Source organism: Cupressus sempervirens, chromosome 2, assembly GCF_028749045.1.
Source record: "Cupressus sempervirens isolate cs-2001-9-10 chromosome 2, ASM2874904v1, whole genome shotgun sequence".
Classification (NCBI taxonomy): domain Eukaryota; kingdom Viridiplantae; phylum Streptophyta; class Pinopsida; order Cupressales; family Cupressaceae; genus Cupressus; species Cupressus sempervirens.
This window is the reverse complement of record NC_143119.1, coordinates 750,497,085-750,512,210: the sequence shown is the minus strand read 5'-3', so window position 1 is coordinate 750,512,210 and position 15,126 is coordinate 750,497,085. Positions and strand designations below refer to the sequence as shown.

General features: G+C 37.9%; 1 protein-coding gene across 1 annotated transcript in view; it reads left to right on the top strand.

Annotated features, from left to right (window-relative positions):
* Window positions 1-14,617, top strand: part of SPL2 (E3 Ubiquitin ligase family protein) — a 99,158-nt gene extending 84,541 nt beyond the window's left edge. Inside the window, exon 6 of the mRNA XM_089815359.1 lies at window positions 14,035-14,617. Coding sequence (XP_089671485.1) covers window positions 14,035-14,317 — 283 coding nt within the window. The 3' untranslated portion in view covers window positions 14,318-14,617. The remainder of the gene's footprint in view (window positions 1-14,034) is intronic.
* The last annotated feature ends 509 nt before the right edge of the window (window positions 14,618-15,126 follow it).

Genomic DNA, 15,126 nt, shown 5'->3' with positions numbered 1-15,126 from the left:
ACATGGTCATTTAGCATTTTAAATTTGATCATTACAGATATTGTAAAATATTAAATTGTGTCCAGTTTGTCTCCCTACCAAAGGAGTAAAAATTCAATCTGGACTAATTTAAGATTGCAAAAATAGTTGATCTGTCGCATTTGGATAATTTAAATTGTTGGCAGTATAAAGTGCGTAGAACATTATAAAGTTGTACATGAAAATTCACTGAAGTTGACTCTATTGCCCGGATAAGCAAAGGCATTCGTCTTTTTATTATTGATGTCAGTAAATCTATAACTTCCTTCCTACAAGCATCAAATTAATTATTATTCAATTATACAAAACATCCAACCATTATTCAGTATTTAGTTTCATTTTGATCGAGTTCAAGGACCTTGCCAACCGAAGAACTCCAAAGCTTAAATTTGCTATAGAAAAGCCTTGAACTAGGCAGTCAGTGTTTGAGGAAAAGGTCTACATGCCTAGGTGTAGCGAACCCTGAAGTGTAGGGGAATCAAGGTGATTCTCGTTTGTTGGCCAGAACTGATTGAGAGGTCCTATTGGAGAAGTGGCAAGCTCTTGGATTTCCAATCTGCGGTTTTGGGCACCAACACGGATCATGATCAGACTTCATTAAGTTGTTGTCCCGGTGATGTGACAACCAATCTTGCTTCACCCCCAAGCTCTCTCTAAGGGTCTCCTTTGGTCATACACTTGACCAAATAGGGCTTCTACTCACCCTATGCTCTTTAGGACTCTAACCAAGTAGATCCTAAACCTTTCAATTGGTACACGTCAACCAAGTAGAACAATCTTGCTTGCTAATTCTCCTTAAACACAAATAACCCCAAATGATCATTAGACTTCCCAAATGGGTGGATAGTCATCTAGGAATGTACTTGGACTCCCCATAAGATCCTCAACCAAAATCAATCAAGAAAACCTATTCGAGTTCCAACTCTTAAGCAAAAATACATTCAAATGTTTGAAATAGGGCTACAAGAATTAGCCCTCCAAATGCAGAAAAAACCCAATTATCTTGCAAAACTTCTTTACAAGGAACCCAACAAACCACCATTCCACGTACCCTTTTCAGAGACCTTAAGGATTTTGGGGGTCTAGGGTTCCCAAATTGTCCGTACTAAGGCTCCCTTAGGACTCCCACCAAGGCTTCCCATTTGGTTTGGGGTTACTCCACAACACCTAACATAATCCAATCTTAGGTTGAAGTATCAGCAACGTTCAAACACTCCCATTCCACTTGCTCTGCTCTGTGATCCCTAACCAAGTAATCAGGACTTGCCTAGGGCATCACTTCAAATATACCTCCTCAGCTTTCGAGGGCCCCATCTCCATTGTACACAATGTACATGGAGTCATGTTCCAAATCCCAAAAGACGGTATAGGTACTACGGTGGGAAGTGGCCCTATGACCCCATTTGTGCAGGCAACTTGATTCAGAACAGCAGACTGATAGGAAACAAAATATTTATTTCAAGCACTCTAAACCTTACAAAATGAAGAACTAAAGCTGTACAAAATCCTGAATCTATCCACTCTAACACCTCCAAAACAAAAGGTTCCAAATCTAATCCATCTACAGGCCAAATCCACACAAAAGCTTAAAACTGTTAAAGAAAACTTGCTGCTCAGTCCATACAATGCAAAAATCAACTTCACCAACCCCTTGAATAGGTTGAGAATGGCCTCATATAGGCGTGTCACCCATGCTCCTAGCTGTTTCAGACAGTTATAACACCTTCTAGACAAAGTTACTTGAAATGCAAGAAAGGTTGTCAATGTTGTCATTGACAACATTAACAACAATTGAGCAACTTTTACATCTTATGGAGTTGAGTCCTCAAACTTGCTCCAAAAGTCATGAAACCTTGTATAATGTCCAAACAGGACTTAAAACACCTAAATATGGCCTTAGAACCTCTATTTGACCATTCTACCCCTTCTAGACCTCAAACCACCTATGTTGGCCTAGTGAGCAACTTTGACCTATCTAGGATTGACAAACCTAACACCTTGCCTTCTTAGGACTACATGAGTTCCTTTATTCACCTAGTGGTGTGGCTAGCACCATTACAAGCCAAAATCCCAAAGGGAGTCCTAGGTCTTCCTTAACCCACCTAGGTACCCCTGCATCACCCAAAGTGCTGGAGATCATGATACTTATCATGATAGAGACCATGACATTGTGATTTCTTGTTAAGTTGTTGTCCTGGAGTGCTGAAAATCAGATAACTCATATCCTTCTAGGATATAACATATTCTTTTAGTAGGCATCAAAGATTTGATGCCAGTGCACATACCAAAAGAATATACGTATGATGAATATCATATGATTGATATTTCTTGGTGAATCATACTTCAGATTATATTGAAAGATAACATCTAAGTTGATGGATTTATGTTGATATCCTTAAATATGCCATTCCAGGAATATCATACTGAGATGATATCTCTTCATATAAGAGGATAATGTGTTCGACAAATCCTCCCTAGCTAAGAGGGAGTGTGAAGGTTGTAGCTTCAGTCAGATTGATTTAATCTGAGATACATTATTGTTATTGATAAATCATCATTTCTTATATATATTTATCCATGTTAAATATATATTATAGTATGTAATATATATATATATATATATATATAATGATGTGAGATATAATATATATAGATATATACCAAAAATACTACTAAGAGAAATTAATATAATAATGAATTAAATATATTATATGTAGTTACATAACTCATTATCATTGTAAGGTGTCTCCCCTTGCCTCATCCTCAATATAAATGCAAAAGAGATCGCTGCGTTTGAAAAACACAAAAATCACAAGTAAATATTCAATGCACGAATCTAACAATACACATGATCCGAAACGTTGATGCTAAAAAAAACATACACAATCAAATCTAGAAACAAGTTTATATTTCAAATGGATTGTGGAAATCTGATAAGATTAATACACATATAGCTGAGAGGGCATTGGCTGAGAATTTTACCACAATAATAATAAAAAACTGCGAAAACTAAAATGATTAAACACAAAAAAAAAAAGAAGAAGATTTTTTTTGGAAAATTGTTCTATGTTTGCAGAATATAGGCATGTTTATAATTGATTTTAACTGAAATAGTTTGCCGGACGCAATGGTGATGTCCAATCTGTTAAATTTTGCACCTGTAAGTTTGTAACTGAATCAAGCCAAGATTGTACTTCTTGAGAAGAGGTCTTTACACCTTGAGAGCTCTAATGCCATGTTAGTGTTTTAGGTGACTCTAAAATTCCCCCAAGGTCAAATGAAAGACCAAGATAACTTTCATAAGAAATTGGCAAGACAATTGCATTAAGATGCAAGAATTATATTATTGATAATGAGCATTAGTGGATTACATGGACACGATTGATTGAGTCCAATGGATTTTAATGGATTTATTGGACATAATAGGCCTCCTTATATAGGAAAGGTGATAAGAGACAATGATAAGGAGAAGATAATCTATCACCTACACAAGGTGGAATCACATGTCGCCCGAAGGTGGCTCATCTTCCATTATGCAATGAAGTATGTACAACGATGAGGATGATAATGTGATATGTGCACTAAAGTTGGATTTAGACAACACCTATCACCACCTAGAGTGGAATTCTCCTACACCATTTGCTTGATTAAAGTGCAAACTCCTGGATGTCTCAATGACAAACTACTATGCAATGCAGTATCCTAAGTAAGCTAAAGTAAAGTGTAATCAGTGAATAAATAATTACACAACCTCAAATAGCCAGGACAGGTTGTGGAAAATGACATTGTTGAAGGTGTGCTGAATCCTGAAATTTGGCTAAGCCTGAAATGTTTTAAAAACTCCCAAAATCTAGAATCTGCATTTTAACTCATATGAAGCTGACACCTATCTCAACCATACTGATGTCAAACCTCTCAATGGGCTCTTTACTTGGAACAATCGAAGGGTTGGAAATGATGCTATCTCCAAATGCTTGGACAAGTTCCTTGTTTCTTGCTTTTGGAATTTTGGCTCTCTTTCGCTCTCTTCTGAAATTCTTGATTGGAGAGGTTCTGACCATTGGCCTATTAAGCTCACAGCTAATTATGTTGTTGTCCCCAAGAAGCCTCCCTTTAAGTGCCAGCTGATGTGGCTTCGAGACTCTTCTCTTCATGACTTAATGGCTCATTGGTGGAGATAGGGAGGCCTTGCCTATGGCACTGCTATGTTCTCCTCTAAAAAACTTACAATATGTTAAAAGGAAGTTGAAGCATTGGAACAGGAATTGTTTTGGTAATCTCCATATTATGAAGAAGAGGGCTTAGGATCGTCTTGATGTTATTACTAGGCAGATTCGGGATCTGGGTTTTTCAAAAGCTCTTGGCATTGCAGAATCCCGAGCTTCTACTGATTTCACTGAGTGGGATCTTAGAGAAGAAATTTATTGGAAATAGAAGGCTCGAGTTGACTGGCTTCAGGAAGGGGACAAGAACACTGCATTTTTCCATAAATTTGTGCAGGCTCGACGTAACAGGAGTTACATTTCTTCTCTTGTTACTTCTGATGGGACATGTCTGACTTCTTCTCAAGCTGTTTCCAGGGAAGCTATTTAGTTTTACTTTGCTCTCTTTTCAGCTGATTTACCTCCAGCAGAGATTGAGGAGAATACTATCTTGTCCTGTATTCCCTCTGTTGTGATCACGGAGATGAATGATTCTCTTATGAGGCAGATTGCGTCTCTCCCTTTGACTTACTTGGGGGTCCCTATTGTGGCGGGTAGACAGCCTAGGCTTTTTTGGCAAAGCTTGCTTGACAAACTTCGACAAAGGATCAATCATTGGACTCACAGGTGGCTCTCTATTGTTGGTAGGGTGACACTCCTTCAATCTGTAATTCAGGCTCTTCCCATATACATAAGCATGGTTCAGGCTGCTCCAGTGTATTTTCTTAAGGAATTTCATGCCCTCTCTCGCCAATTTCTTTGGAGTGGTAATTTGCAACATACAAAATCGAGCCTCATCAATTGGGATATTGTTTGCAGGCCAAAAAAGGAAGGAGGCCTTGGCCTTCAGTTTGCTATCTTGTGCAATCAAGCTCTTGTTGCCGAGCTCTATTGGCGTTGGTGTATTAGTCAGTCTTAGCTTTGGGCCCGTGTCTTGTCCCACAAGTATTTACGTGGTGTTGAACCTTTAGATATTTCCAAGTTTTCTCTTGAGGGAAGAGGCTCTATGGTGTGGAATACCCTCAAGATTGGTGCTCACTTGGTGAAGAGAAGTTTATTTTGGATCTGCAACAGAGGCACTGAGGCTCTATTTTGGATTGATTCTTGGAATGGGCATCCTCCTCTCCTATCCTCTCATTCTCACTTGCAGGCTCTTTGTGGTTCTTTCCTTTCTGCTGGATGGAATAAGGTGGTTCATGATAAAGAGGCTTTTAACTTGGGCCTTGCTGTGGGTTATAGATGGAAAAATTCTTCTGATTGGCCACTGGGTGGCTCACTGGGAGATCGGTTCAAACTATCTTAGATATTGGCTTCTAGGGAGTGCAGCTCGTTGCAGGAACCTGATGTTTTAGCTTGGGGAGGTGCTTCTTCTGGCAAGTATTCTGTGTCTTTTGGGTACCTTGCGCTGAAAAAGCAACTTTTTGGCGAGGTGGAGGTCTCTTGGTGGAAGAAAGTTTGGAATAGTTTTTCCTGGCCTAAGTGTAACTTTTTCCTCTGGATTCTGGTTTACAATCGTTGTCTTACTTGGGATAATCTCTGCAAGCGAGGCTTCCAGGGGCCTTCCATCTCTGTTCTCTGCCGCAATAGTGAAGAGACTGTATCTCACCTTTTTTTCTAGTGCCCCTTTGCCAAACAGATTTGACACTTCTGGTGGAGTGTGTGGGGATGCACACGCTGGCATGTTTCCTCTTTGTCTAAATTTTGGGACCGTTTGGGCCATTCCCCATCCAAGACTTCTTTTCTTCAGGTTGCGTGGACTATCGGCCCTTCCCTTATTTTATGGCATGTTTGGCTTGAGAGGAATAGGAGGATCTTTCATGATTTGCAGCTTGAGATCAGGCACTTGTGGGGGAAAATTGTTAATTCTCTTCAGGAAACACTCCTACCTAAATGTGACATCGGTGGGGGTTTGGATCCTACTGATGCTGGTATTTACTCTCGCCTATCCTTTCCTCTTCAGGGTTGCACTCCCTCGGTCCCCGACACCCACTGTGGGAATAGAGCTAAGCAACACTCTTTGCGTGTTAATCGTTAGGGACATTGGTCTCTTCCTGAGGCAGACACTCTTAAAATCAACACTGATGGTTCTTCTCGGGGAAATCTTGGTCCAGCTGGTATTGGGGGAGTTGGGCGTGATAGTTCTGGTGATATTTAGTTTCTGTTTTCTGTATACAAGGGTTACCATACTAATAACCTCATGGAAGCCCTGGCTATCTTGGTTGCAGTGGAACAGTGTTGTCAACGTGGCTGGAAAAGAATCATCTGTGAGACTAACTCGCAGGTGGTTGTGAACTTATTGCATAATAGGAACCTTGTGCCAGTGGATTGGCATTTGGCTCTGGTTATTCAGCAGATCATCCAGTTATGAAATTCTCTGGATTCTGTGTTTTTTATGCATATCCTTTGTGAGTGGAATGGTGTGGCTGATTGTCTGGCTAAATGGGCCTCTGAGCAGGGGCCGGCTTGGAATATTCTTGATCATAGGATGCTTCCCCTTGATTTATCTCAGATGCTGGTTCACCTTGTGGACCAGGATAAAGCTATGTAGTTCTCTTTGTTTCTTGTGTTGTTCAGCTCTCTTTGATATTCAATAAAATTTTTACCCCTCTTTTAGTGTCAAATGTTATATTTGTGTAAATCCTTCCCCCTTTGAGATGAAAAAATGACTAAATTTTTTTTCAAATAAGAAATGAGCTTAACAAATGACATTGTTTTTTCTTTTAGAGGCTGAAACAATGCTCCATAATGCTGTAAATGCAAACTGGTATCACAAAATGATGTTTTAGGGTGGTTAACCTCTGATTTCGCCTCATGGGCGAGTGTTTTTGAACAGCTCACTGAGTTTTTGCTAAAAACTCAACACCCTTGATCTTGCGGGTTTTTCTCAAGAAAACTCCCTAAGCTAAACCTGTTGAGTTTGTAATATTCAGCGATTAAACTACGTGTTTTCCATCTATGATCGAGATATTAGAAACGCTTGGCAGAACATTGTAAACGTAGCAATCACTAGGAACCAATAGACAACTCCATGCAATGCTGACCACCAAAAGTATACAAGTGTACCAGAACATTTAAGTCATGAGTAGAACCAAGTATACCTGCCATGGAACAAGAAAACTGTCCATACTGAACCTGGCTTGTGCATAACTGAAACCTCTGATGCATTACAAACAACCAACTTGTGCAATACCAAACATATCAAGGACCAACACGAGCAACAACTCAATGAGTCTAACTAGTTCCACATTGTAACTTCATACTTATTTAGCGTGCTTGGTGTAGTAAATTATTTACAACAGTCGCTTTGTTGGAAGCAATTTAAATTCTTGAAAATCCTTTTGCAAATTTCCTACATATTTTGGTTGACTGGACCAATATATGTTTACCTATCAATTACCACATCTTTGAAGGTATGATAGAGCTTGCAGTGTTTATTGGATCTTTAAATCAATCTCCTATAAGTTGTGGCTGCTTTAAAATGATCATTGATAGTTTGGAAACAAAGTAATTACAAAGGAGATGGAGGCCCCTTAAATAAGCAAAATTGCAATCATGATGTTTCTAAAAGAAACAATTGTAAATTGAAAGCAGAAAAAGGAGCTAAACTGTTATGACCAAGTTTACCACAAAAGTGACGTGATGTTCTTCTTGAAACTCCCGTCAAATTTTCTGAGTGGACCTCACCTTTGACTTTGTTCTTGGAAGAAAAGCACCTGTTCCACACCAGCCATTCCTCTGCTTCAACCAAACTATTGTAGATGCAAACACGATTAAAGCAGAGATTATAAGAATCATTCAAAATAGATCATAGTTCTTCAATTGATTAAATTGCTGAAAGTCAACATACCAATTACAAATATTCTGAAAGTGCTACAGATCTGATTTTTCTGCTTGTACAACAGCCAGTTAAATTTTCTCCAAATGCACAATTGCTGTCCAGGCAGTGTCAAGCCATGTCTGAGTAGAGTTTGATGGCAATAACTCGAAGGAGGTGACGGCTATCTGAAGTTGCTTATAAATATTGATAATTGCTGTGCAAGTAATGCGGATTTGCAATCTGATTCTTTATGTCTGCCCTTCAATATGACCAATCCACTAATAACACCAAAGAATGATGCCAATTTGTTCAATGATGAATTCACCCTCCAAGAAATGTTGGTTTTTTCGTCCAGTCTTCCAATCTTCAAGAAGTTTTTGTTTCTAGAAGTCCTGATCTGCTGCTCAAACTCTTACTTAGAGCTCAAACCCAATTATCTGTTGTAAAAATGAATGCCTGAATACTGAATTGAAACCTCCCAAATGTTCTTTTGTTCACTTCAAACCCTTATCGACCTTTAGGGTTTCTGTTTGAGTTAATTAAGTTTATTTTACAAACTTATTTCTCCTCATCAAGATTGAATCCCTTACGACTCCTTTATTGAAAATATTAAGTTGCTTTTAAAACAACTTAATTTAAGCCTTCCTTGGTATCATGTCCCACAGTGTTCAACCTATTTTTTCATTTTACTTGATCAAACTTAAAAATAATATAAAGTAACTTCATTAGATTTTTATGTTATTAATTTTTTTAGAGATTAAACTCATAACTCAGTGTTCCATATTGCTAAAATCATCGGGACTACAAATTGAAAGTTGGTTGCTGCCGCCAGCTGAAGGGTGATGTCTAAAATAGCAGTACTGCTAGTCCCCTCCAAGAAGTAGGACCCTTTTCGAAAATTTAGGAAACTGTCTCAAACCATTCAAAATGACTCAGAATTCCTTCCAAACAATAGCCCAGTTTCCTTCTAGAAAATAGGGATCCTCCTAAAAAATAGGAGACTGCATCTGCATAGCTATAAAAATTCATAAATCCTTGTTAGGCTCCACTAACCTCTGTTGGGTTCCCTAACCACTCTGTTGACCTACGGTAACCCCTGATTATAGGCCAACCTTTTCTTTAGTCTGAACTGCCTAAGGAAGGGACATTATACTTGTGCTTTGTTAAAAGCTCGAGATGAACTTCAGTGATCTTCCTTACAAATTCCATTAAAACAACTCTTATTATTGCACCTCTTGGGGAGAAGGAATGATGCCTTGTATGTTTGTCGTACAAGTAAAGAAATCAACGCATATAGACAATGAACACGAACAGCAGAATTATATTCGCATATGCCAGAACATACATTAGGCTTCATAATATTCACAATAGTAGATGAATAATGATTTACACTGATCCTAGACGGGATATAAATACTACTGCCGAACCTTCCCGAAGGAGTCCGTCGGCCACAACATTACATCCGCTACAAACTATTTACTCGTCAGCTACAAAATACAAAACACCGACGACAGTCAATCTGTCAGCTACAGAAACACCGCCAGACCCATCCAGTCGGCTAACATTGTAGAAGCCAAAGATTGTGACATATGTAGTCCTGGAGATCTGAATAAAGTTATAAACCAAGATCCACAAACCTTAATGACATAGCTTCTTGGGATATTCTATACACATCTATCAGATGATTGATAATAGCATATTGGAAAGCATCATTAACTTTTTTCAAGGTCTTTACTTCTTCCTTGACCTCTAGCTGATGAAAGAATTTTCATATCTTATTTTTCCCTGGGGCTTCTCCTTTGATTCGATGAATTGTTAATCTTGGGAAGTTTCCCACTCTAGATGCGAAGTAGACAATGTATGATGACATGCAAAATTTATTTGTATTGACCACTGTGGTCAATTGGGTATGGATTTGGTTTGAGACAATTTGTCCCCAGTCCAAGTAGGTGTCATCTTTTTAAATGAGGTTAGTGAAGTGTTACATTCATGTTCATATGGTCCTTTCCAAAAGCCATGCTCAGTAGTGTGATTAAATCTGCAACTTCTGATATTAAGTACGCCCTGGTAAGTTTGGTAGGAATCTTGGCTACTGACGTCGTCTCCATTTTGAGCCAATGTTTAATGAGATGTTTTGGATTAACTTTCACATTTGTCCCATGAGATATTATGGCTTTTTCTTCACAAATTGGACTGTTTTACCTTTGGAGAGGAAAGTGAAAGGATGTTTTAATCATAGCAACAGTTAAATCAAGAATCTCAATTCTTTAAGGATCGTAGCACTTCCTACTTCTGTAATAATCCTTTAATAATCGAATTACTGCTTGCAAACTGATTTGATAATGAATAATAGATTCAACCATATTGTATATCAATTACTTTTACCAAAGATTATAGTAGGCTGCCTGCCTTTTGAATTAAACTCAAATTCTGATTTCTTTGATTGTCCGACTTTTTGATGTCAGATCAAATATTGTTTCCAAACCATTAGATCTTTAGATCTCTTATTCTCATTCTCATGCCATTTTTCCATCCTTTCCCAAGAGTAAGCCCATCCTATATGTATTCCCCCAAAATGGGTCGAAGAGCCACTTGCGCAAGAGAGACAATCCACCTGAGTGACATGTCCCTCCATAAATTATTTCGTTTCAAACCCACCAATACCTCCCTTGCAATTCTGAATCACTGCCCTTGTGTTACTGGAGCTAGATCAAAGGCAGTGTTTCATTAATAACAAGGGCTGTGATCTGAATGTTATTCTCTTCAACCCTGCGACTTACCGTTCATTCAGTGGCTCCAGCATTATTAAATGCAATCTATGATTTTTTTTTCAGTTTGGGGCATGGCAATTTGAGACATAATGTTGTGCAATAGTTTAAATCAACTCCAGGCACTGCAGTGCTAGTGGGGAAGAAGCCACATGGGCCAAACATGAGTTGGCTATTTTGTTGGCTTTGGGAGTAGGATTTTCTCCGATAGTATCTCGCTTGAAGGCATTATAATCAATGTTCCATATTTCTGTATTTGTTATGTTCATTACCTTGAAAGTGAGAATACCTTTGGTACCCCTTGGAATTTGTATTTCATGGTTAGAGGAAACCTGTCAATGTTAGTTTTTGCTACTTACATTTTTCTCTTTTCTAGGATGATGACTTCTAAAACCCTCTGATCTACTTCTCAGACATTACAGAAATTTAAAATACCTAAAAAACACAAAGAGCAACCTTTAGAAATCTCTTATAAACATTAAAATTCTCTTATTTTGTTAAATCTTAAACATTTTAAATATTTATCTATGTTACCCGGGGACGCATTTCCACCCTTAAACCTGAAGTTTCGGAAATGGGGACGGTTTCGGGGACGGGGGGACAGCAGGGGACGTTTCCCAGACGTCCCCACTTGGAGAAGAAAACAGGAAACGCGTCCCCGAAACTTTGGAAACGGTCAACGAGTTTCCGAACCACGTTGACCGTTTCGGGGACTGTTTTTCCGTTTCCTAACATCCCGGGGACTGCTTAAAAGGTTTCCTATTAAAATTTATTAAACTCAAAAAAACCATTAAAAAAATGATTTTCCAGTCATCTGCAGGCCCGGACATGTAGAAGTCAATTTTTTTATAAAATATATTATAAAATGAATGATTAGGGGCAACTATCATACCATCTTTGTTTTCATTTTGAAGCTCAGGATGATAGTGATAGTGACTTTGATATGGATGATTAGGGGCAGCTGCCTTAGTATCTTTTGTTTTCATTTTGACTTAGATGTTTCAGACTTGGAGTGATCTGTCTTGACATTATAATATTATATGATCATTGATACACTATAGTTGATACTTCAAAAGTTTAAAACTTTAAAGTTTGAGTTTTTATCTATTCAATGTTTCCATTTTATTGAGAGTTGATGTTTTTCATTCTCTTATTTGACTCATTTCATTATGTGCTAATGGTATCTTAAGTACTTAAATGATGATTGAAAATGATGCTATTTAGAATTTTCTACGATGATTCGATTAGATGCTGATTGCTATGCTCTATGATCATTGATGAATCATTATTTGATGAATGAAATTGATAATTTTAAACTATGTTGCTATGATGAATGTAGAATTGATGAATATATTTGAAAATTCAGATAAAATTCAGATATATATATATATATATATAGCCGTCCCCTGTTTCGGCAAAAAAAAAAACCGTCCCCCTGTCCCCTCGTCCCGGAAACTTGGGGTAACATAGATATTTATGTTTAACAGGACATCAAAGTTCAAATCATGATTTGCAATGATTGGGGAGGAGGAACCCAGGAGGACCAGGGATTTTGGGACCGAGACAAATATTCTATCAGGATGTGAAGTTTCGAATGTATATGACTTAACAAGTGGTGGGAGTTGGGATCTCAAGAGGGTTAAGGACATACAAATATATGATGGGGGCCTGATTGAGACCAGAAATCCAGAAAGTCCTTTGGCAAGCATTTGGTGTCAAGAGTTTGGGAGGAACAAGGACATTGGGACATCAGTCGAAAATCTCAACAAGACCCAAAATTCCATTGACTACGAGCACAAGAGTTTGGATGAGGAGCAGAATTTCTGAAAGATTTTGGTCAAGATGACCTTATCCAAAAGTCTATTCAGAGCATGAGATCCCAAAAGGAACTGGTTTTAACAAAAACATAGGGAACACGAGCTTTCGAATTTTGGTCATTTTATTACAAGGTCTCTGCAGGTCTAGATTTTGATAGATACAAACCATAAATATTTCGAAATATTTTAATCAATTTTGAAAATCTTAGGGCCAACTTGATTTTAAAGAACTAGGGGTTGATCCAAAATATTTACCTAAACCCTAGACCTTAGCTAAACCTAACTAGACTGCAAAACAAGAAGCAAGAAGGAAGAAATACAGGAACAGAAAGGAAAATAGAAAACAGGAAATCAAACCCAAACAAAGAAAGAATGAGAAGATACCTGGAAACCACGAACAGGCTGAGAAGAAAGCAGGATGAACTCCACTAAATGAAACTCATAAAGTGCAATATAATTCTTTCAAATTCGGATGTATGGAAACCCATCTTGATTGAGCTAGATGCCGACAATTAGGGGATCAAAGTCGCACTGAAAATTCCAATTTTGGGGTCCAATAATGATGAGATTTGAGGTAAAACAAATTAAAATACCTCCACCACTAAACCCAAAAGTATTGTCATAAATGAGTGAGAGTTCTGTGAGATTCCTTACTTTGGACTCCAGTTCCATGGACTTCGAACCTTCTGGAGACTTAAGTCTGAAGAGGAAAGGAAGTCAGGAATGGGGATGTGGCACCCAAAACTCCACCCATAGACAAGTTAAAAAAAAATTAAAAATTAAAAATAAATCTGAAAGGGGTGGGAACTTGATCCCGAGGGGAGAAGGAAACCCGGACCCAAATACAAAAGAGGCTTAAAACACAATGCAGAAGATTAAAAAACAAATCATAAAGTGAATGGAAAGACAAAGGAGTAAAGAAAAAGGAAATTGAAGAAAAGAGCAGAAAAGAAATACACAATAAACAAGAAAATTAAAGGGGTCCCCGTTTACTAATGTTGAAGCGTGATGTGTGTATGTAGGGCATAATAGCACTGAGAAGAATGGATAAATAATTAGAACTTCCGTCTTTTCAAACAGATACCATCACGAGTGTTACATCATTGCTATTGAAATTTGTCTGATATTGGTACAAGCTTTAAGTTAGTGTGCATATATCCTTGTCAATATCCATTCACCGTGAGTATTCATCAATTTTCTACTTTGAAACATGCATTTCTGGAGATTTTCTGAGCCCGTTTAAGTTCTTTGATGTTTGTATGATTTTTCTCTGTTGCTGCTGAAACATATTTGGTGTTAAGCTCTGTTATTCCTTGTGACCTTCAATAGTCCGCTGTCATAATGTAGGAAAAAATAGTTATGATCAACTCAGCGCTTAATTAAAATGGTTAACTCTTTCTATCTTTTTGCAGGAATTGGCGCAGATTTATAGAGTTCTGGAAACGTCGGAGGCAGGCTCAGCTACCGAGGGTAGAACCGAATATCTCAAATGGAGCTGACGATGAGTCTGGTGAGGTTCCAGATGGAGAATTATGCGTTGTTTGTTTGATGAGACGGCGAAGATGTGCTTTTATTCCTTGTGGTCATCTTGTTTGTTGTTCAAGGTGTGCTCAGCTAGTGCAGCGTGATTCTGATCCAAAGTGTCCTGTATGCAGACAGACTGTACATAATTCAGTGCGGATATATGATTCTTGAAACATGCTTTTTGTATGGTTAAATTTGTCAGGTGTAGCTACCATCCGTTATTCATAGTAAATACAATTTTCATCTGTGATTATTTCATTTCATACCATTGAACTTAACAATTCCATGCCTCCACACAGTTCTGCAAATGCAATCACGCAACTCTAAATTTTATCTTTCTAGAATTTTGTGCTGCAGCAGGCAAGCTTATCTTCCTCAAGAGTTGTCAGGATGAACTTTATTCTATTGTATATCATTTGGTACGGACAAATATTTTTTCGGCAAGGTGAATCGAAAATAGTTTTTTGAGCACTTTGAAATATTGAAACTGTTTATCTGCATCCTTGCCTACTTTCTATGGAGTCACTTTGGATTTAATTGATGTTCACAACTTCACGACCAATAACAACTTTACTATCCGGCGGATGGGGTATGTTCGTGTCGACGTTTTCAATTTTTTCATCCGGCAAGAAGTTTAGGGCATCCTAAAATTATGTCGTGAATCTCAACTGGTATGATACTTAAGCCATAAAATGATACCACTCGGCCAACTCAGATTGTACAGCTATTATTATTTAAAGACTAGATCCTATAACTATTAACTATTCGAGGAAAGTGAAGCATAAATTCTCAATAGTTAATATTTTTAATGTTTAGACAATTTTATGGTAAGAATTGTAAGGGTTGGTATGGTACAACAGTAAAATGAAAAACACAATAAATTTTCCATAGGTTTTGATTACGATCGATCATTATACAATAAATTTCCCATAGGTTTTGACTACTAGTAATCGTTTGGAACAGCCAACAAGTCACAATTG